The sequence below is a fragment of the Mytilus trossulus genome, chromosome 1 (assembly GCF_036588685.1).
Source record: "Mytilus trossulus isolate FHL-02 chromosome 1, PNRI_Mtr1.1.1.hap1, whole genome shotgun sequence".
NCBI lineage: Eukaryota > Metazoa > Mollusca > Bivalvia > Mytilida > Mytilidae > Mytilus > Mytilus trossulus.
Window position 1 is genome coordinate 38,847,557 of NC_086373.1, and position 25,117 is coordinate 38,872,673.

General features: G+C 32.5%; 1 protein-coding gene across 1 annotated transcript in view; it reads left to right on the top strand.

Annotated features, from left to right (window-relative positions):
• The first annotated feature begins 4,834 nt into the window (after positions 1-4,834).
• Positions 4,835-25,117, top strand: part of LOC134715675 (protocadherin Fat 4-like) — a 38,130-nt gene continuing 17,847 nt past the window's right edge. The window contains exons 1-16 of the mRNA XM_063578054.1: positions 4,835-4,871; positions 5,532-5,757; positions 6,075-6,265; positions 7,271-7,501; positions 8,657-8,889; positions 12,304-12,490; positions 13,875-14,425; positions 14,945-15,041; positions 15,861-16,105; positions 16,549-16,660; positions 17,675-17,917; positions 18,819-18,958; positions 20,176-20,272; positions 21,358-21,498; positions 23,409-24,164; positions 24,452-24,755. Coding sequence (XP_063434124.1) covers positions 4,835-4,871; positions 5,532-5,757; positions 6,075-6,265; positions 7,271-7,501; positions 8,657-8,889; positions 12,304-12,490; positions 13,875-14,425; positions 14,945-15,041; positions 15,861-16,105; positions 16,549-16,660; positions 17,675-17,917; positions 18,819-18,958; positions 20,176-20,272; positions 21,358-21,498; positions 23,409-24,164; positions 24,452-24,755 — 3,791 coding nt within the window. The remainder of the gene's footprint in view (positions 4,872-5,531; positions 5,758-6,074; positions 6,266-7,270; positions 7,502-8,656; positions 8,890-12,303; positions 12,491-13,874; positions 14,426-14,944; positions 15,042-15,860; positions 16,106-16,548; positions 16,661-17,674; positions 17,918-18,818; positions 18,959-20,175; positions 20,273-21,357; positions 21,499-23,408; positions 24,165-24,451; positions 24,756-25,117) is intronic.

Genomic DNA, 25,117 nt, shown 5'->3' on the forward strand with positions numbered 1-25,117 from the left:
CAGTCATGTGAGTGTTGGATGATGCCATTAAATAGTTTTGTTTAAAAAAAAAACCATCACAAACTACTGACTTAAACCATGTAAACATGTTCAAAAGTCACCCTAGCATGTTTAATGACGGTTCATTATTATGGATACAGAGAGGAAATAATGGCACGCTAAATTCTTAGATATGGTATAAATACACCTTGTCGCAATTTGTCTGCCATTACTGGATATCACACAGGTTCCCGTAAAATTTTGACGTCATAAAACAAAATATCTGACGCCACAATGGAAAAGTCATTGTTGTATGCTTCAGCCAGGATTAGCGATAAGGTGTATTGTGTCATTTTTATCATACGATCCGTCCTCACATAGAAATAATATTGGTTTACCATGTTTACAATGAGGCCATATACATGTTTATTTACATGATAAGTGTAAATAAGTTCAGTTTTGGTTGATGCGGTCAAATAATTTTGTTAAAACAACTCTCACTCAGTCTGATATATCGAAACCACTGAAATTTGTTTACAATTCAATATTTTGAATAAAAAGAGGACTTGTTGATATTCTAAATTGATGTGGAAATTTTTTTGTAGCCAATGTGTTCCAATATTCATTGATATTGCTGTCATTTGAATTGTACAATCCATCGTAATATGTATTACTATAAGTGATTTAGTATGTGGCTATATATATATATGAAGATTTACATAACAAAGTGTAATTATGGTCAGTTTTGGTTGATGCTGTCACATTTAGTCAGTTTTGGTTGATGCTGTCAAATATTGTCAGTTTTGGTTGATGCGGACAAATAATTTTGTTATATTCATGAGTCAGTCTGAGATATCAAAACTACGGAAATTAGTTTACGATTCAAAATTTTGATGAAAAAGAGGACATGCTGGCACTATCATGACTATAAACTGATGTGAGCATAATTTTATTTTCCAATATTGCTTTCATTTATATTAAACAATCCATCCTGATATAAAAATATACGTGATTTACTTTGCGGCTATTAAGATTGACATCATATACATAATAAAGTGCAAATATGGTCAGTTTTGGTTGATGCGGACAAATTATTTTGGTATACCAGTCAGTCTGAGGTATGAAAACTACTGATATTTGTTTATGATGCAATATTTTGAATAAAAAGAGGACATGCTGGCATTCTAAATTGATGCAAATGAAATTAGGTAGCATTGTGTTCCAATATTTCTATCATTTGTATTTTCATGATTTTACAATCCATCCTTACATAAAAATATTACAGATTTACTACATGTATGTGACTATAAGAGTTACATAAAAAAGAGCAAATATGGTCAGTTTTGGTTGATGCGGTCAAGTATGGTCAGTTTTGGTTGATGCGGTCAAATATGGTCAGTTTTGGTTGATGCTGTCAAGTATGGTCAGTTTTGATTGATGCAGAAAAATAATTTTGTTACATGATTACATGTTACTGTCAGTCTGAGGTATGAAAACTACTGATATTTGTTTCTGATGCGATATTTTGAATAAAAATAGGAAATGCTTGCACTCTCCATTGATGCGAGAAAAAAAATTGTGGTCATTGATTTCCAATATTGTAATTATTTATATACTACAGTCCCTCTTGACCTAAAATTATAACTGAACTACTGTGCAGCTATTTAGATTTACATAAAAAAAAGCAAATATGGTAAGTTTTGGTTGAAACGGTCAAAAGATTTTATTATACGACTCAGTCTGAAGTATGAAAACTACTGATATTTGTTTACGATTCAATATTTTGAATAAAAAAGAGGACATGCTCATTGGCAGATCAAGGGGGGGGGGGGGGGGGGGGGTTCAGGAGTTGGAACCCCCTTTTTTTTTTACGATCAATGCATTTGAATGGGAACATATAGTTGGAACCCCCCCGCCCCCTTTTAAAATGGCTGGATCTGCCCCTGCATGCTGGCACTATAAATTGATGCGAACAAAATTGTTTTCCAATATTGCTGTAACTTGTAAAGTACAGTCCCTCTTGACCTAAAATTAAAACTGAAGTACTGTGCAGCTATATAGACTTGCAGAAAGAAAGAGCAAATAATGTCAGTTTAGATTGATGTGGTCAAAAGATTTTTGTTAAACAGGTCCGTCCGAGGTATGAAAACTACTCGTAAACAAATATTACATTTGGTTAATGAGGTCAGATAATTTTGTTATGTGATAACGAGCCATCCTGACACCCAGAATAACAAATGTAAAACAATTCAACGGCCTAATTTATGTAAAAAAAATGAAAGAAAAAAAATATTTTATGTTACTTATCAACAAAAGAAAATAAATGAATTACGGGCTCCTGACTTGGAACAGGCACATGCATGCAGAATATGGCGGGGTTAAACATGTTCTCTTGCCGATTATAAATCTGAAATAAAACCGGCAAAATAGCAAAACTCTATATAATATTAATCGCTATTTTGCCGAAGCTTTTATATTAAGACAAATATTTCTTAAAACTTATAAATCAATTCTAGCCGTAGAATTTATAAATCAATTTTAGCCGTAGAATTTATAAATCAATTTTAGCCGTAGAATTTATAAATTAATTCTGGCCGTAGAATTTATAAATCAATTCTAGCCGTAGAATTTGAAATCAATTCTAACCGTAGAACTGTTCTAGAAGAAGAACTGACCAAAGATTTGGTCAGTTCTAGCTAGAACTGTCTAAAACTGTTCTAGGGTAGAACTGTCAGGATCAGTTCTAGCTAGAACTGTCCAAATCAGTTCTAGGTAGAACTGACCAAATCAGTTCTAGCTAGAACAGTTCTAACCTAGAACTGACTAAAAGGTGTCAGGCTGACAGTTCTACATACTGTTCTAGAACAGTTCTCCTGACAGATTCTGACAGAATTTATGAGAGGTTAGAACTGATCTCCACTGTACATTTACATATATCAAACCAATCTTATACAATACAAATTAAATGTAAAATATAACGCAGAGTATAAAATTGAAGCAATTTGCAACTGCAGTATAAAAACAATACATAATAGTTAAAGTCAGATCTAGAAGTAAACACTTTTTTTGTGTGTACATGTATTTGGCACGAAATATTTGAATGACGCGGTAAATATTGTCATTCCCAAGTTTGATAGCCTCATACAAAAAAAGGTTGATTTTTTTCTGACATTGACCTAATAATTAAATATTGTGTATAGATGTCAATTCTATCATGTATATTGAAGCATTGTATAAAATTATTCGACTGAATTACAATAAAACAAAGCGGTGTATCACATTTATTAAATACCCTGCCAAGTAGGATAATAATCTCATCTTTTAACGTGTGTTGTCAGAACGAAACCAGTGAAGATTTTATTCTCAAATGAAGTGTCATTTTGAAAAAGAAAAAATTAAGTAAAAAAAAACATGTTTCTTACAAGGAATTTATGAATGGCGCTCATTGAGTTTCTTATCGCATCAGTACTCATTGGTTCATCTCAAGGTTGGTTATGATTTATTTTCCTTCTTTTCCTTTTAAATATTTAATTTCCTATTTATGAAGATATATTACATAAAAGTTATTAGATATAGGAAGATGTGGTGTGAGTGCCAGTGAGACAACTCTCCATCCAAAATAAGAATTTAGAAAGTAAACCATTATAGGTTAAAGTACGGCCTTCAACACGGAGCCTTGGCTCACACCGAACAACAAGCTATAAAGGGCCCCAAAATTACTAGTGTAAAACCATTCAAACGGGAAAACCAACGGTCTAATCTATATAAACAAAATATTAGCTCATTTCGAAACATTTTTCCATGAACTACAATACAAGGATTTATGAATTTTGGTTTCAGGGTATATATATAAGTCATTTATACCGTGTGATGCGTTTTCAGATTCATCACTCGACATCTTACTGTTACCGAATACTTACATTTTTTACACTATTAAAGACAATAGCAATCAAAACCAATGAGTAAACAAAGACTCATAAAAACCAACGGACATTTACAACAACAGTGATAACTAATAATTAAGAAACAACACGAACTCCATTAAAAACTAGGAGTGAAATCAGGTGCTCCGGAAGGGTAAGTATTTCCTGCACCGTATACGGCACCCGGCGTGTTATTTTCTTATTCAGTCCGGTAATTAAGGAAGGTTATTATGACTGAGGAAGAATATCAGATATGATTTCTGACATACTTTTGTCATAATGGCCAATCAGCTCATGATGGCGACCGTAAAATTTCTTGAGTGATAACCTTAATTTGATTGATTCATAGGAAAAATATTAATTGATTGATTCATAGCCCTGTCTTAGCAACTTTTGAGAAATCAGTTTTCCTCGTTCAACAAAATCAGCGTACTTTAAGCTAGCTCTAGAGTAACGCATCAACTGAGACACATATACTCCATATGCTGGAACCGCTAAGATGTTGCTACACAGAAATGTAAAGTTGACTAAAGGAAAATTAAAATCATCGCGTTTGTCATAAATTTGGGTATCCAACCTACCATCAGTAGTCATTTCGAGAAAAAGGTCTAATTAAAATATGAATCAGATTTATCTGTGTCGGTAGTATCTTTGTTTTCAAGTTCACCTGGATATATGAGGTGTAAGTGATCACTGAATATATTAGTATTAAGAGACAGTACATCATCAATATGCCGAAAGGTGAAATTAAGATTGGGCTAATTTCCTTTCACCTTTCTGTACAAGCCCTTGGATAAATTCTGTTTCATAGGAATATAAAAACAAATCCGCAAGTAGAGGAACGCAATTGGTACCCATTGGGATTCCAATATTCTGTTGGAAGAACCAAACTTCCAAGTTCAACATATATTGTGTCAATTAAAAAGTCCAGCATGGCAGAGAGTATTGCAGTAAGAACTTTAGAAAAGGGTTTAGTGGAACACTTGAAAGAACTTGCAAGATACCTTTCCTTATAATGATTCTTGTGAAGCTTAGGAATCCAATATAAGGATAGAAGATCCTGGTCTTCATCCTTTGGATTAACACCAAAGGAGATAAAAAAAACGATTTGTGGATTTCCAGGATCTCCTGCTTCGTAAGCGTACTAATAAGGGTATATGTATGATTTCCAAGTGTGTTATTTATCCCCAGTTTCCTTAATCAGACAGTCATTGTAGTGTTTCTTGAAAACAAAAACAATATTGTTTGGGGATTTGTCAGATGGAACGACAACATATTTGTCATGGAGGCAAGACAACTCCTCTATGATCTGAGAGTCTTCAAAGATGGAAGGAGCTTTGGTGCTCATTGACCCTTTAAGCTTACTTACTCTTATCTGAATCAATGACCTCACTGATTTTATCCACTCCGAAAGAGTGTCAACCTCAACTTAAAATTATCCACTTGCGTCAAGGATATCATCAGTAGCTCGCAGTTTTACTTGTGTTCACTTTAATAAATTTAGATAAGCATCAGTGCTCTAGCTTGTCGGATTGTCAATATATGTTTTCGTTACTATAACATATACAATATGAGATTTGCAGTTGAAATCTATATTTTTCATTTATGTATTTGTATATTAACTTTCAGCGGCAGACCCAATTTGGACAAACTTACCTAATACTATTAGCATCAATGAAAATATTGCTGCATCAACATCAATTTATCAAGTAGAAGCTACTGACGCAGACGGTGATATTTTAACCTACAAACAACTTCCTAAAAATACAAACTTTGACCTAACCGGTCAAATATTGACAATCAAGAATGTTCGAGATTATGAAACAGATGCTATAGTGTACGAGCTTCCATTCAAGTACGTTTTATGTTTGATTTAAACTGAATTTTCCATGTTCATGTGGAATAATTCTCTGTGTATCCTTGAACGCTTTAAATCTATAAGCAAAATATTTTAAACAGTCATAGAGAGTACTTACATAAAGTTGAAACGTGCGACTTTTTTTTTTACTTTATCATAATGCTTTACTATGTACAGTTCATGTTCTTGTATAAATAACATCACTGAATCAAATGTCTGCAAACTCCCCTTAAATATTTGCTAATAAGCTACATTTTGTTTTATTTATACCTCTATAGTACGACATTACTTTTAATATGTGTCTGTTTCACAAGGGTAAACGATGGATCAGCAACTGCAACAGCAACGCTCACTATCCATATTCTGGATGTAAATGAGGCAGCACCTGTAGTTTCCGATACTTCCGGAAGTGTTGACGAAGGAAGGGCAGTAGGATCAACGGTTTCTATTAGCATTAGTGCCACCGATACCGACACTACTGACATACTATCGTATAGTCTATCTGGTAAGATAGGAATATAGCAATCGATAATTCGACGTTTCAGAATATAATGCATCCTGGGTAATATTTTCAAAGTGTACATTAAAACGTCGTGATTGGTTAAAAATGTCATAAACAATTGAAATTCAACCAATGACGTGACGTAATTTTCATTTTTGGGTACACACAATGAAATTATCCATGATTCTTCAGATTTTGAAACGGCCAATTTTACTTCACAAATTACTCATGATATTTCTTTATCTTGTCCATAAATTGGAATGACAAGCAAAGGTTAGGTGAAGTACATAATGTGCCTATTTAAGGTTTTCAAAAAGGAGTGTTATTTTTTAGTATATAAGCGTCAACATTTGATTTTATTTTAATTCAAGTTTTTGATTGCATCGTATGCGTAAGAAGTAGTACGTCCCTGTCTTAATTTTTTTTTAAATGATTTTGAATTTATCCATTTGAATAAAAAGCATTATTTAAAAAAAAAGTGTCCCAGATAACGGCGTTTTCTCCTGTGACTCCCTAATATTATTCTCAAAGAAGTAAAAATGTATGAAGCTGGAGATTCAAACGTGCAGATTTCTAAGTTGTTGTTTGCTCATTTGAAATATTTAAAGCGTCTGCAAATTAAAGACACAGCTGATTGGCGATCACTCGAGACTGCATGTGAGTTAACCATCCGGATATTATAATTACAAAGACCCTAATAGTATTTTCTTATCTTTATTATAATTCACAATTCATATATACATATCACAGTTTCAGTTACATAAATAAAAACCATTTTCATTAGTTATAACATAATGATCAATTATAATTAAAAATCTTGAATTAAATGCTTTATACTCTGTACATAATATATGACAAACAAGTAAATCATTTTTAGATGAATAAGAATTTTTTAATTACTCAGCATTTGATTACAAATTAAAAATTGTACACATAAAAACGGGTTTTGTTTATTGAAAAGTGGCCAGAACTAACAATAACTATATATACAAGCTCATCTACTTATAGGGACAGATGCGGCTTATTTCAATGTAGATTCGTCAACAGGGGCGATAACCACAAGATCTGTATTTGACCGAGAAGTCACGGCAACGTACACGGACTTGTTACTTTCAGTATCTGATGGTTTGCATACAGTAACAGCAAGTCTTACTATAACTATTAATGACACTAATGATAATACTCCTGTATTTGGTTCGTCGTATTATTTTGGAACTGTTACAGAAAATGCTATAAGTGGTACGTATAGATAATCGAGTTTTCATACTGTAAGTTGTACGTATAATTTAGCGGTGTTTCTTTTCGTTAATATCGAAAAATATCAGCTTCAACCCACAATGTTAACGCTTTTTGCGAGTGGAAACAGTGATAAAGCCAAAAAGCTTCCAATTGTGAGGAGTAGCTGATATGTTATATTTAAGAAATAATTGATGCAAGCTATGATACTTTATTGTAGTTTTAACATGGGTTGGCATTTTTTTCGTGATTATTTTAGCCTGAGCGATAGTGAGGGTGGATAAATAACAGGAATATAATGCCTTTCCATGTAAAAGCTACAGAAAAGTATAGCTTGTGTCAATTATTTGACTCTGATTAGGACAATTAAGGTTATTTCTATGTCCAATGTGTATAAGTGTAAAGCGTTTGTGTAGGCTCTTCCATGAACCTCCATTTTTTGTTTGTAAAGACGCATACGGCTGGTACAGTGATTTTTCAGAGGGAGGAGTTTTTGAACCGCCAGCATGAACGGTTGTCGTATCTACTAGGTCAATAAAATTAACGGTACTAATTTTCTTGCACCAGATGCGCATTTCGACAATACATGTCTCTTCAGTGATGCTCGTGGTCAAAATATTTGAAATCCAAAGCTTATATAAAAGATGAAGAGCTATAATCCAAAAGGTCCACAAAGTATAGCCACATCCGTGAAAGGAATCAGAGCTTTGCATGAGGGAGATACATTCCTTAATTTTTTAATAATTTCTAATATTTTTCATCAGCAAATTTTAATAACACAAAAAAAATCCGTATTTCATGCCAGTACCGAAGTACTGGCTACTGGGCTGGTGATACCCTCGGGGACTAATAGTCCACCAGCAGAGGCATCGACCCAGTGGTAGTAATAAAATTAAATTTGTCAATTTCAAATTGCAACACAGTACAGTCATAATAAATGAATTAGTAGCAACATATGCATCATTTAAGAGTTTGGAAATGTTCTTAGTTAATGAAATATATTAAATGCATACTAATATGATAAAATTCATTATTCTGCAGAAGTCAATATATACATGTTCAAACAATTATATTGGGTTTAGAGCAAGGGTTTATTCATTAATCGAAAGAAGCACGTCATATTAGAATACGGTATAAGAGAGGTTATATATTTAACAGGAACAAGTGTTGCAGCTATATCGGCATCTGATAGCGACATTGGCATAAACTCAAATATCATCTTTAACATCGCAAGTGGTGACACGGCTTCGAAATTCAGCATATCGGGAAATGACATAGTTACTACAGCTACTACTGTAGACTATGAAGTTGAAAAATCTTTTACTTTGATTATCAAGGCAACGGATCAAGGGTCAACTGCAAATACAGCCACTACAACTGTTAAAATTTATGTAAGTTTGAATACATTTTTTAATGAACTTAGAGGTTATTTGCGAAAAAAAATATTTGTTTTTCTTGACTTAAATCATACCAAAACCTATTCATTACTTTTCCTGTTTATGATCGATACTGCATGTACATACATATATGTATTTAAACCATCATAAAAACTTTAAGGTTTTAACATAATCAAATCGTACACATTTTGTGTGGCGTCTGTGTTAGATTAATTTGTATGATCAAGGATTTTTTAGTAAGTTGTGTTGTATGTCTCATTGTCTGTTACATAGTTTTGGCTGCTTGATCCTAATTATTGTCATGTTAACATATTAAAATGCCTGTTAAATTGTGTCCTTTTTTTAACGGAACTATAAATAACGGCGATACAAATCGGAGGTTGTGCTATGTTTTACCCACAATTTTCTTCGGAAAATGCTTATAACAAGTCCAAAGTGTGACTATTTTTTTTACTTGTTCCATTGATTGATAACGTAAGGTTTGTCAGTTTTTATTGTCACTACCTTTTTAGCTCACCTTTCCTAAAAGGAAATGTGAGCTTTTCTCATCACTTGGCGTCCGTCGTCGTCGTCGTCTGTCGTCGTTAACAATTTTTCAAACATCTTCTTCTCTGAAACTACTGAATGGATTTGAATGAAACTTAGCGTGATTGTTCCTTAGATAATCCTGCACAAAGTTTGTGCTTCGATTTTTTATCCGTAAAAAAACATGGCCGCCATGGCTAAAAACAGAACATGGGGGTAAAATGCAGTTTTTGGCTTATAACTAAAAAAACAAAGCATTTAGAGCAAATCTGACATCGGGTTAAATTGTTCATCAGGTCAAGATCAATCAGCCCTGAAATTTTCAGATGAATCAAACAACCCATTGTTGGGTTGCTGTCACTTAATTGGTAATTTTTTTGGAAATTTTGCAGTTTTTGGTCATTATCTTGAATATTATTATAGATAAAGATAAACTGTAAACAGCAAAAATGATCAGCAAAGTAAGATCTACAAATGAGTTAATATTACCAAAATTGTCAATTGACCCTTTAAGGGGTTATTGTCCTTTAATGACAATTTTTCACAATTTGTTCATCATATTTGCTAACTTTAAAAATCTTCTCCTCTAAAACTACTCAACCAAATTCAACCAAACTTCAACTGAATGATCAGTAGAGTGTATAAAATAAAGTTTGTGTTTTATTTTCTATTTCGTCAAAAAACATGGCCGTCATGGCTAAAAATAGAACACAGGGTAAAATGCAGTTTTTGGCTTATATCTCAAAAACTCCAGCATTTAGAGCAAATAAGACAAGAAGTTAAAGTATTAATTAGGTCAAGGTCTACCTGTCCTGAAATTTTCACCCGATTTGGGTAACTGGTTGTTCAGCTATAATGCCCCTGAATTGATGATTTTAAAGAAATTTTGCAGTGTTTGGTTATTATCTTGAATATTATTATAGATACAGATAAACTGTTAATGGCAAAAATGTTAAGCTAAGTAAGATCTACAAATAAGTCAATATGACCAAAATTGTCAATTGATCCCTTAAGGAGTTATCGCCCTTTAAAGACTTTTTTCACAATTTGTTCATCATGTTGACTTGCATTAAAAAAATCTTCTCCTTTGAAACTGCTGTATCAATTTCAGCCAAAATAATCATTGATGAGAGATTTAACCAAAAAAAAATTAAGGTGGGCGATTCAGGCTCTTTAGAGCCTCTTGTTTGTTATTATCTTGAATATAATTATAGATAGGGATAAACTGTAAACAGCAACAATTTACAGCAAAGTAATTATACCTAAAAATAAGTTAATTTGACCAAAATGGTCAATTGACCCCCTAAGGAGTTATTGTCCTTTATAGTAAATATTAAACAATTTTCATAAAATTTGTTAATTTTTAATAACATTTTCCACTGAAACTACTTGGCCAAGCTCATTATAGATAGAAATAATTGTAAGCAGCAAGAATGTTCAGTAAAGTAAGATGTACAAACACATCACCATCACCAAAACACAATTTTGTCATGAATCCATCTGCAGCCTTTGTTTGATATTCACATAGACCAAGGTGAGCGACACAGGCTCTTTAGAGCCTCTAGTTTACTGTAGCTACATGTAGCAATTGTGTTTGGAAATTCCTTAAAAGAAAGTATCGTTTAATTTTAAAATAGTAGACGTGGCGGTACTATCCAAGAGACAGGAAACTCAACAACAAAAATAATAACCTAATGTCTGGACAAGTAGTTAATAATTTTTATCGGGACTATCAAACTGCAATTTAAGATTTAACTTAATTACTATTATAATAGCACGTTTAATATCGCAGTCGTGCTGCTTCTGACAAATGACAAAAATCAAAGCCTAACAATATGTTAACAAACGTTTTGTTTGTTTAACCGACCAAAAGTCAATTCACATATACATGTATAGCTTTAGTATCATTAAGTTAGACTTCTAGACGCTCTAGCTGTTAATCACGTGGATGCTGAAACTAGAACAAATGTTATTACAGATTTTAAGGACAGAAATAAAGCTGTATTTTTTTAAATTAGTGTTACTTGACTGTACAGTTTTTGTAATTCTCATTTTTAATGAAACTTAATTAAGTATGATTTAAGCAAAATAAAACAAAAAATCCTTAAAGAAAATAAAAGCCATACAACCATTAACGTTAATTATATAACATGATACATCAATTAATCTTAGGAAGTTGCAAACATTTATAAGCAGTAGAGAGAAAAAAACAACATTTTTTAAACTATATTTGGTTTTTGCTCATAGTTGAAGACTGAGCACTGACCTATAGATTTATAACGTTAACGTCATTTTGTCTCCGGTGGACAGTTGTTTAATTGGCGATCATTCCACATTTCATGGTTCTCTCTAAGGCGAGTACATGAGCAAATTTGTATGGAATCATCATTTTTCAGATTGGTGAGTCCAAAGGTGAATAAAAATTGTAAGATTACATTCTAAATTTTGTATAAAACATTAATTATTTATTGAACTTAGTACATGTATGTCTATGGTCTCTTTTGGACGATTGTCTCATTGGCAATCATACCACATCTTCTTTTATACTATTTATGTATTGTTCCTATTTGCAGTATTTTGTATAGGGTTTTTACGTAAAAAGTTGAGGGATTATAGTTAGTTAATTTTAAATAATTACTGTGACTTGACTGGAAGCGTTGCTCTCCATCTATTGCAGCGTATTCAAAATTCTGTCCAAATTGCTATTTCTTTTATTAAACTTAACTGTTCAACAAGTTTAACGAACTGCTGTAAACAAAATCCACAGCTTGTGAAGTGCAAGGTGATAAAGAATTTAAAGCATACAGTTCAACTTAAGGAACATGTGGGATTTGTTTCCAAGTAAATTTGAATGAAAATGAGGAGCTTATCTTTTGATTCCAGGTTACTAGTGTTAACGAAGATCCTCCTGTATGGAGTACATTTACCCCTCCTTGGACAGATGCCACAACACCCTTCAGTTTATCTGAAAATGCAGCTGTAGGTACAACAATTGTTACCATAGTAGCAACTGATAATGATGATGGTGTAGACGGGGAGGTGACTTATGAACTTGGCACTATTTCAACAAGTAAATAATTTGACTAATTAATATATTTTTAACATATAGATATAGGAAGATGTGGTAGGCGGTTTGGTCATGTTGACTTATTTTTAGGTCTTACTTTGCTGAACATTATAGTTGTTTACAGTTTATTTCTATCTACAATAATATTCAACAACCTAACAATGGGTTGTCGGATTCATCTGAAAATTTCAGGGCAGATAGATCTTGACCTGATGAACAATTTAACCCGATGTCAGATTTGCTCTAAATGCTTTGTTTTTTTAGTTATAAGCCAAAAACTGCATTTTACCCCCATGTTCTGTTTTTAGCTATGGCGGCCATCTTGGTTGGTTGACCGGGTCACCGGACACGTTTTTTAAAACAAGATACCCAAATGTTGATTGAGGCCAAGTTTGGTTAAATTAAGCCGAGTAGTTGCAGAGAAGAAGATTTTTGTAAAAGTTAACGACGACGGACGACAGACTCCGGACGCCAAGTGATGAGAAAAGCTCACTTAGCCATTTGAGCATAGAAAGACACACTATAAAAATATCAATTGGAAGGCTTAATTCAATAAAAAAAAACGTAGTTACACAAGTTAACACACAATGAACGAATAAATTCACAATGATCTGTGATACAATCTCCATATATTTCGTTTTCTACATCATGAATTTAGAAGCTATTACTATTTTACAAAAGTAGTATTTAAAACATTTAAGTTGTTTGCACTATAAGTTAATTTCTTAAACGTCTTAAGTCTTAAGTCTAAAACTTGTTTTTAATTATTCAAACAGAAACAGAGTACTCAAATAATGACGAACTTCTTTTTAAATATTTGCACACTTCTGTCGTTGTTGCTAACTTTGAACAGGTACATGCAAATGTGTCGGGAACAACTTTTTTCTTAACCCTTCGACTTTTTAAACGTTTCCATTGTAAATCTATTTCTGATTTGATATTTTCTTTGGAAACAACTTTGCTTGTCACTTTAATATTTAGTATCATGCGGCTTTTAAGGTTTATACCTACTGGGATGATATGCTTAAAACCGCTTTATTAAGATATCTAATCGTAGCACTAACTTATCGTATTACTTGTAAAAATCTTATTTTGGCCTCGAACATAACTGAAGAGATATTGATTGTCGAAATGCGCCATCTTGTTCAGCAAAATTGGTATCTTTAGAGCGTAGTGTGTTTGGTGCAATATCTCAATACTTAAATCTGCATGTCCTTTTGATCACGGATGATGTGTTCTTACAAAAATTTTCAATTTACCCCTTCCGCTTGATTTCTTTCATATTCTTCCATTTGTATAGGGTAATTTTCCTTCACAATACCAAAGCTCAATGCGTATGCTTTGTATTTTATTTACCTTTTAATGTTTGTGTGAGTATTACTTTAAGGTTCTGGAGGTGGATCTACAAGTGGTCTGTTTCGACTTGATTCTGTTACTGGTGCACTTTCAACTATCGACACATTCGATTATGAAAATTCGGATGGCATTAGCTATTATGATATTCTTGTGAAGGCTAAAGATGGCGGTTCAACTATACAATCTATAGATAGAACTGTACGTGTCGAATTGGTTGATTTTAATGACAATGCCCCAGCTTTTTCCGCAACTAGTTTTACAGCAAGTATATCAGAAGTCGCAGCGATTGGAACAACTATCAAAGAATTTACAATAAGAGATGAAGACTCGTCGACAACAAATACGTTTAACATTGTGAGTGGAGATACAGGTGGGTTCTTTGAGTTTGATGCCAACAAACTAAAGTTGAAATCAGTAATTGACCTTGATACACCAACATCAGCGTCAAATACGTACACATTACAAGTTACAGTAACAGATGGTGGAACGCCAGAACTGACAGGGACAACATACCTAACCGTATCTATATCTTCTTCAAATGAGCATACGCCAACGTTTCTTACAAGTACCATCAGTCAGACGGTTTGTATACTTAAAAAGATACTTCATTTGCAATGGAAATCATATGATAAGTTGTGTTGATAAACGCTATTATATACATATAATCAATATGTTTTATTCTAGAATTTAAGGTCATTGAATGTTCTTATGTCTGATTTGAAAAATATACTCTAAATTGTAAAATTATTTGAATGAGCTTTGGCCTCGGTATAGCATTTTTGCGCTCATTCAGCGTAAAGCAAACGACAATCAATCATTATATACATGTATGAAAACGTGAAATGATAATTTTACCTCCAATCGATAATATTGCTTGTTAAAACTATAATTGTACGTTTGGTGTGAAATTAAACGCTCATAGGGGACCTAGTGGCATGATATTCCTCGACCTCTTCAAAAACATTTTGTGTATAATTACATTACTGAAAAATACGGAATCCACGATTAACACTTATATTAAGAATACTATATTATGAAAGGGTGGGTTACACGGAAACTTTTTTAAATTGAAAATACATTCAATTTGACTTTATTCCACAGGTTCCTGAGTCAGCACTAGTTGGATATACAGTAACAAGTTTGTCAGCAACAGACAACGATTACAGTGAAGATGGAGATATACAGTACTCTATTGTCTGTAAGCTCTGTTTCATTTTGTAGTAAATGGCAGTTTTATTATATGAACGTTTTCTAAAGCAAAAAAAAACCGGTAGTCGGAGAAAATGAAGAATCCTATAAATGGTCAATCTAAGGAAGCTACCATTTTGATTGTTTTCTATGTCACATTTCAAGGATTAAAGGTTTGAGTAATTTAACATTGTGACTTGTTTTTGTTTCTTTAGAAGTAAAACAACTTGACTGGGTTTTTTTCGTCCCTCTTTTAGTATCTTTTTTTATGTTCCATATGTATTTTTCTTCAAATAACACTACATGATTTATTTGTTAATGTGTAAGTTGTTAATGCAAGTAATTATCTTTAGAGCATCATATTCCGGAACATGTGTTCCTCCAAGGACGACTCACTATAACATAAGGATGGTTTAACAAAGCAAAAAGACTGAGTATGATTTTAAGATGAGTTGATCAAGAGTTGTTGGACTAGAATTGTCAAAACTAGAACATATTGAATATGTAAATGAAAACAGATTTGAGATAATGTCATTAAGACCCCAACCCTGATACAACTCAGACGTCCCTTGAAAACTCTGAGAATGCATTCACAGATATTCGAATTTAATGAACATTTTTCACACTGATTTTTCGTGTAATTCAATAACACTGATTATATCTATAAACAATTATCATTCTGACTTATTCATTGACGGACGTATCAATCGTTCCTTCTTTTAATTCATATTCTGATCTTTTTTCTTATGCAAATTTAAAATTATTTTACATTTAAATACACTGTTAAAAAAATATACAATTTAAATATATAATATACTTGCTTTGGTAGCTGGAAACACTGATAACTCCTTCCGTATTGACGAAACAGACGGGAAACTTACTCTTATAAAGAAACTAGACTATGAAACAACAACAGCGTATGTTCTTCACATTAAGGCTAAAGATGGCGGCACTCCAGAAAAGTCTGCTACCTGTACAGTTTCTGTAACAGTATCGGATGAAAATGACAATGAACCAATATGCACAACGTTATCAGTAATTGCAATTCTAGAGACAGCTTCCGTTGGCAATACGGTAACTAACTGTAATATTACAAAACATAGATTTTGATGTCATGGAAAATGTTTTATGTATACGATATAGACTTAAAATCCAAATTTCAGTATGATTTTTCTCCTTTCAAATTTCGATCCTGTCAATGGGTCATATCAAGTTAAGTAAGCAAGAGAGGATATGAAACAAATATAAAATATCGTATGAGCAAGCTAATTTTGTGCTTTTTCTGTTGTTTTTTTTTAAAGGAAATAATAGCTAAAAAAAACTATTGTTTTTTAAATGTCTGTATCGATATGTTTGTAAGGTATTGCAGTGGTTTATATAATATTTTGGAATTGTCGTCACTTAAGGTTCAATTTGTCCTGGTCATTGACGAGAAGATAACAAAAATTTACTCGCCTTTAGAAAATACAAATTACTCAGCAAACTTATTATAACAACTATTCACTTATATTTTGTAGGTTACAACTTTGTCTTGTAATGACCAAGACGGCATCGGTAGTTTATCATTTAGTACAACAGAGACAAAATTTTCTGTTGATGCAACATCAGGACAAGTAACTCTTGCAGATTGTAAGTTCCTTATATTCCATTCGTGCTATCATAGTTGCTACGTGTATTAAAAAAAAAGTTGATGTGGTATAATTGCCAATGAGACAACGATCCGCCAAAGTTCAAATGAAGTAAATGTAAGCAATATAGGCAACCCTACGGTACGGCCTGCAACAATAAGAAAACCCATACCAAACAGTCGAGTGTAAAAGGACCCGATACAAATAATATGAACAACTCATTTGAGAAACTAACGGCATAATTAAAAACGTAAAAAAAACAAAAATAAATATGACAAACACGAATCAACAGTTTTTTAATGAGTAAACTTTTAGAATAAGTTTATTTAAAAGCATCGATAATTGTACCAGGATCGTATCTTAAGTTACGGGCTCGGTAAACAACATCAGCGGAAAGATAGTATGTTCTTTTTTGTTTTCAATAAGTTATCTTCAGTTATAGCCAAACATGCAAACAAATTCGTTTTATCTATGGAAAAAGAATTTAGTAAGGGTTTTAAGTAATTTGTGGTAACGAAATATTTGACTTAATAATTTACTAGTAATGCAGACATTATGCTCATTAAAATCCAAAACGTTAATGCAGAACCTCAAACCAGTTTGGATAAATAAACACCGTAAGACAGTGCCAAAGGAACATCACAAACAAACAATTTTGTGTTAATTTTAAGTGTATTTTGTTTTCGTATAAAAATAAATTTCTAAATACCTGTAGTATCTACTATTAGACATGCTAACTTTTTTGTCCAGTCCATTCCTTTTTTTTTGGGGGGGGGAGGGGTAGTAGGTTGGAGTGTTGCTTTTATATAACATAAAAACTACATTAATGAGCTCGGTTAACGAGACCTTTAACTTCACTCATCAGCAGGATATCTTGAATATTACTATTATGTATTGTTATTTTGGTATGATTAATTGTGTATTTGCATAATGGTAAACGTTTTTTCACTTGATATAATATTCACCAATGCTTATTAGAAGTAAAACAAATATATTTCTACCCTTACACTTCCAGCTGTTGATTATGACACCACTGTCCAGTCATATGCATTTGATATAACGGTCAGCGATAGTATTCATTCCACAACTGTTGGTGTGACTGTTAGTATAACAGCAGTTAATGAGTACACACCAAGCTTTACCACTGTAACTGAAACTATTGCTGAAGATCTGGCGGTTGGTACTTCGCTAACAACATTCACAGCAACGGATATTGATTTTCCGCCACATGATATTATGTCATATGCGATAACAGCAGGTAGTAAACAATATTATATAATTAAAGGATGAATAAAAAAAAACTCAATTCAGAATGTCTTAAAAACTTAACTTCACTATGTTGATTTTTTCCTGTAACCTCGCTAATCCTGTAGTGATTATTGTAACACATTGTTTTATATAAGCTTGAATCTACCAGCTTGTCAACCTGCTAGATGAGGCATAAAAAGAACGCCCGGATTCCAGGTATTCCTTTATATTTTAAAAAACACATGTATATTTAGGTACTAAAATCGATCGCATATCTTCGTGGTTCGTCTTGCTAAGCCTTTAGTTTTCAATCTCAGGTTGTGTGTACTATTGCTTGTCGGTTCTTTTTCCTTTGAAGCAATAGCGTTGTCAGTTTATTTTCGACCCTAGAGTTTGAATGTTCCTTTTGGAATATTTTGCCTCTCTTTTAATGACTTCGAATTCAGGCTCCTGACTGAACAAACAGATCCCAATTAAACAGCATCTATATAACATAAATATAATACACTTCCTCTCTACTAACAACCTGTTTGAGCACCTGTTGTCTCTTTGACAGTCTTTTACAAATAGTATTTCTTCTAATTCTACATGTTATATAAAGTAGTTCTGACACAATTTGCTGGTAGTTTGCATATATTTCAGAGGTGTGAATCATATGAGATTCTTACCATGATTCACTCATTTTGTAGCCTCGTGTATATAGCGGTTATTTCTTTCCGACTTGAGTAAATTGATCTATATTTATGAACCCCTTTTGAGAATTGTGTTTTACGATACTATTCTCTCTCAAACATGGCTTCTAGCTTAACGTAAAATAAAAAAGTATATATAAACATATGTATATTATTTCTGAATTTTTATCGATTCTAATTGAGTATTGCAGACTATTAATCAAAGTATCCTTTTAATAGTAAGCAACAGCGGAAGTGACAAGTTTTCAATAGATACAAGTTCTGGAGAGATAAAATTATCACAGTCAATGGATTACGACACTTTAGCTACAAAGTATTATGAAATAACTATTGTTGCTGAAGATGGCGGTGGTCTAAAGGTAAGTGAAAACTTTTCTTCTTGATACGTACATAAATACTTATATTAAATTTGTTATCTAGTACAATTTTTCGTTTATATATAAGAGTAAAGATATTTAATCTCCCCGTTCCTTTATATTATCTGATTTTAAAGCAACTACATGTAATTGTATTTGTACTGGTTTAATTTAGAAGAAAAACCGATTTAGGTAAATAATGCAATTAATTACACAATTACTTTAAAAATCAATTGCTTATAATATTCTTGTAACTGTTATAAAATACATCAAACAACATAATTTTAAACCTAATCTCGATTTATATCTATTTTTCTTTTTAAATTTACATGCGACCTTACTTTTAGTGGTGTTGATACATTCGTGTGACGCATATTTGTAATTCTATAAAGCTGTTTTTGTGTACTGTCCTAAGTTTATTATTTCGTTGTTATTCTGTGGTTCTCTTGTCGAAATGTACTAGATTATATTATTTATTTATGTATTTCTCTGTTCTGAGTATTCTTGCATTTATTTGTTATATATTCCTGTCATGTAACGTTGTCATTTTAGCGGTATATTTAAAATTTCCATACAGCGCGAGTTTGGGCTAATCACAAAACCATGTTCAACCCACTATTTTTCCCCCTTAAAATGACATATACCAAGTCAGGAATATGGCAAATATTATCTAGTTCTTTGTTTCTATGCATGTTGCCTTATCGTTCGTTTTTTGAAGCACTCGAGGGCGAATCAGCCATTTACAAAAAGGGTTCCCAACCCAGCATAAATGGAGGTTACAACCATATGTTCCTATTCAAATGCATTGATCGGCCAAAAAGGGGGGTTCAAACACCCGGATTGCCCCGCTTTTTGGATCCGCCACTGGCACTTCAGTGTTTCTTTTGTTTCCCTTTTTGGTTGATATATTTCCCTCGGTTTTAGTTTTTAACCCGGATTTGTTTTCTATCAATCGATTTATGAAATTGGAATATCGGTAAACTACTATTGCCTTTATTTATATGATATCTTTAAAAATATAAGGATCTTATTAGCGGACAAAAAAATCCTAAGCAAGAAATACTTATGAACCATGTGCAATTTTATGTCATTTAACGGATGATCTCAGCTGATCTTTATGTAACTTAAGAATATGTTTATATGTTTTGAAATTGTAAAGTATTTTTTCATCTATTTACTAAACAACAAAAATTTTGTTGTGTTTTCATTTGACTTTTTAGGGCACTGGAACTGTTACTGTATCAGTTACAGATGTAAACGATAATGCACCTTCATGTCTGCATTCTCTCTACGTGCAATCCTTAGCAGAAGATACAAGTAAGAAAAAGTAGTTTAAACTGAATTCCGGGAACATACCAAACACTCTCAAACAACTTTAATTGATTAATAAATGGAAGCAATCAAGCATGATATTTTAATCATATCAGGCCTAATTTGAGTATTTGAATATAAAAACCATCGGGTTCAATTTCTAAAACGTTAATTCTAATATATTTTATAAGAAATGAATATACAAGATGTGTTGCCTACTATACATACTCGGCAAAAACAGATTTATGATTTGAATGTATTCCGTTTTTTATGGATTTGAATGATGTACATATATATTTTAATTCATCATTTTGGTATAAACAAAGTGCTTTTATCTTAGGTTTTTTTTACTTCTTGATTTAAAACAGGAGACAACAGTTATATGCATGTTATGATTGACAATTCATAACATATGTAAAACTGGCTAACGGAAGAGGTATTTAATGATAAATGAAAATAACATAACTGGGATGGAGAGTTGTCTCATTGTCAATCATACCACATCTTCTTATATCACTTCACCTGTAATTTACCTGTAAAAAAAAAGGTGCATATGAAAAACAAAATCGGCGCAAATGAAAGAAAAAATCGGCGCAAATGAAATGCAGATCGGCGCAAATGATAAACGCTGATTTTACCATGTACTGTTCTTATATAATTTAAAAACGATCCTTGACTAGTTTATATTATTCTGCTGCGTCTTCAATGTGCTCAACTGAAACTAAAAACACTCGTTTTGTACTTGTTATTTGTATCTGTATAGTTTTTAGATGTATATTGCTTGAAAATTCATTATGTCAAAAAATTCCATACTAGGTCTTGTATTAATGAATTACTTAACGGTACATCTCAGATATGAGTCAAGTTTCAAAAAAATACTTTACAATGTAATTCAGAGACACGTTTTGCCACATAAATAAAGTAAATTTTAACACGACCTTATGTATATTAAAAGAATTCACGACGGTAAAAAAACGAAAAAAAATGTAATCCACCAGTGAAACATTAGTCAATAGATCAATATAATAATTGGCGTTCGTTTGTTATTTTCATGCTTAAATTGAAATCTAGAATTTTTGTTTAATTTGTAGTTCCATCAACGATTATAAACGATTTAGCCTGTTCTGATGATGATTCTGGTACAAATGGAGATTTAACGTTTACCATTACACAATCACCTGGATCGGTGTTTTCAATACTGGAATCAGGAAATGTATCTCTTAAACTGACAGGTATAATTAAATTTAGTTGAAGTTCGTTTTGCATGCGCGTGTGACGCAAATTTGAACATAGATTCTTAAATGTGTGAGGAACTGATAGATTTGTATTACACAAGGTCAATGTTAAATTCAAACCATCACAAAAATGATGCAACACTTTATACGAACTAATAAATGGTTTTGTTGATATACACAATGAGAGACCATTTATTATGAACACACAACATTATACTGCCTTTCAATAATGCCCACATGTCAATCAATAAGAAATTAACAGATACTATAAAAATATATAATCAACACCAAGTTTCATGAAGATATATAATATTGAATATTGAATGTCACTTATGCGAATCGTAATTAGGAACCTACCCATGTAGTTGGGTTACACTAGTTTCTTTATGTCACTGCCTCTCTTTCAGTAAAATTGGCCTATAAGTAATACAAATAAAAAGGTAGTTATCAATGAAGAGGACGAATATTATCGGTGGAGTATACATGTATAACAAAATAAAAATACAACACACAGTAATAAATATAATTGCAACTGCAAAACTGTGGTATCAATGGTAACGGCTGTAGTCTTGAGATTTTTAACTTATTCTTAGATGAGAATGACAGGTCACATTTCTTAAATGTGTCATACAGATTGGTATAACTTTCATTTATTTTACGATTTTGCTGTTTTCATGGTTGCGCCGGTCATTCGAAAACTCAAAAGATGGATAGCACAAACACATCACAAATGACATTTCTGTAAAGTTTTATTGAGTTTTGAACATTTTCAAGTTCTGTTATAATAGTTCCCAATGTAATGACGCTATATGAAAATTCTTAACCATAATAGTACATCAACATATGGTATTCAGCACTATAGTGAAATAAGTCGCACATAGATTTTGAAATGGAAACAAAATGTAGAATAAATACTTGCCGAGCCCCTTTTCGGAATGACATTTTAAAACAAAATCGTATCAAGATTGTATGTTTATAAATAAAGAAAACCAGTTTAGGTACGTTGTTTTATACGAAATAAAGTTGTCCGTTACTGCTCTCGGTATCTTGACTTCGAAGTAGATTTAATACAACATCATAAAAGATAAGGAAACACCCTTGTTTTTGCAAAGGTTAGGTAAGTCTATACAGAATTAAAAGGCAGAATTGATTGATGGATTGATTGGTGATTATTTTCATATTCAACATTCTTACCTGTGCTTGTCCGTGGCAGTCAGTGTTTTTATTAAAGGAAGCTAGAGAGCCCGGAGAGAACCACAGACCTTTGGCAGGAAAACTGACGATCATATTCAATTAAGATTAAATTCAGTACACCGGCCACGTGCAGGATTCGACCACACAATTTCTAGTGATACAGTGGTTTCACTTCTTGGAACAATCGGCTACCGATGCCCCCATAAAAGCAGGGAAAATCTCAAGAAACACATTTAGTTGAAATAGGCTGACGAACAGTAAAACTATTAAGTGACCAAAGTGAAGCAGTATTTATAAATACGTGTGTGCATTGAATATTGAAATATATATGTAAATGCAAAAATACGAATATATAATTAATACAATTGGTTAATATTTGGAGAGATCAATGGAAATTTAAATACCATTAATAGACGCCGTAAGCCTTTAAAATCAAAATTGTAACCCGCAGGTCATGAATCTTGGATATAACATTGCTATGCGACTTCAAATATCAAGGCCTTCAAAAAGAAAGCCTGTTTTATTTTTGTTGAAATTTGCAAGATGTATTGAATGATTATGTTCATATTAAATCTATGAAAAGTTGTATTTAAATAGAGTTCATAATTCACACATGTAACAATGTATTGAAATGTAAAACACATACTGTCACTGTCTTAAACACATTGATCATAATATGTATAAAGGTGAAATATCACTTTGTATCTTTCCAGATTCTCTTAATTACGAATCAGTTACTGCATATGTTTTAGAAGTATTGGTAGTGGATGGCGGTACTCCACCTCTATCTACGACCGTTTCAGTTGACATAACCGTTATCGATGTTAATGACGGAGGACCAAGCTTTAATGAAATATATAATACATCAGTTATAGAAAATACCGCTATTGGTACTGCTATAGAAACAGTAGCCGCTACCGATCCCGACTATTCAAATTCAACATATGGAAATCTCTACTATTCTATCATATCTGGCGATACGGATAGCAAGTTCACAATTGATTCTTCTACAGGCCAGATAACTATAAACGGAAACTTAGACCGCGAAACAACGGACTATTATTTGTTAGTTGTGCAAGCAAAAGAACAAGTTGGGACTTATTCAGCTTCTACAACAGTAAATGTGTCAATAAGTGATGTTAATGATAACATTCCCATTTGTACATTTATGACGTTCAGTTCAGAAATAGCAGAGTCGACTGCACCAGCTTTAACTTTACAGACATTTAACTGCTCAGACATTGATTCAACAATCCACGCGACACTAACGTATACAATGGTATCTGGTAATACAAGCGTTTTTGAACTCTCTTCTAATGATTTGTTGTTGAAGACGGTAATTAACTTTGAGTCTGATATTACATCTTATGATCTTGTCATACAGGTTTCGGATGGAACAAACTTGGTCAATATTACAGGAACAATTACTGTGACCGATGTCAATGAGGAAGCACCAGAATTCACAACAGGTTATATTTGTTTACCTCACTACGTCGTTAAACAAATTCAAATGTATTCGTATTCTTCGACGATTACTAGAATTATTTTTCTGAGAATAAGAGAAAAAATTACAATACAAACAAATTATTAATTATTGTACCAGTATATACGTAACTTCAAAAAGAATAACTTCCACTTTCACAGCTAAAATACATTATTCTGAAGAATATCATTAACACTAACTTCTCCCATAAATTAGCAAATTGAATCCTTCAAGATTATCAGCTTTGTGAACGATATGAATTTTCTATTTCAGTTGAATACACCATAGATGTAGCTGAAAATTCTACCATTGGTTCAACCATTGTTACAGTAACAGCAACAGATACCGATACCACTGATGTATTAACGTATACTATAACTTCATCAGCGTCATACTTCAGTATTGATTCCTCAACTGGCGATATTCTTCTTACGAAGGAGTTGGACAGGGAGATAGTTGACAGTCATTCAATAAACGTATCAGTGTCAGATAGTATAAATAGCAACTTTACAACTGTATCAATCACAGTGACAGATGTAAACGATAATGCACCAATTCTCAATCCAATTTCATACAGGTACAAATACTTTTGTCATGCATATACTACTAAAATAACGATGTCCGTTCAGCATAACGTTTGAACTACGATGTTATAATTCAACTTTACTTTTACATGATATATGTCGTTGATTTAAATTTACACCATTCCAAGCGTTTTTGTTTTCCACATAATTGATATTACCAATAATTAACCAGTTCCGGGACGAATCCGATACCGATACCAATATTGTACGTCAAATGTAGGTTCCGGTTGTAGTTCCTCTTTATTATGTACTCCACGTTCTGGAGTACCACTATTATAGTTTTGTTCGAAAATCATGACCAGGATCAGGAGAGATTTGCATATAAAACCATACACCTTATAATCATCACAGTTTT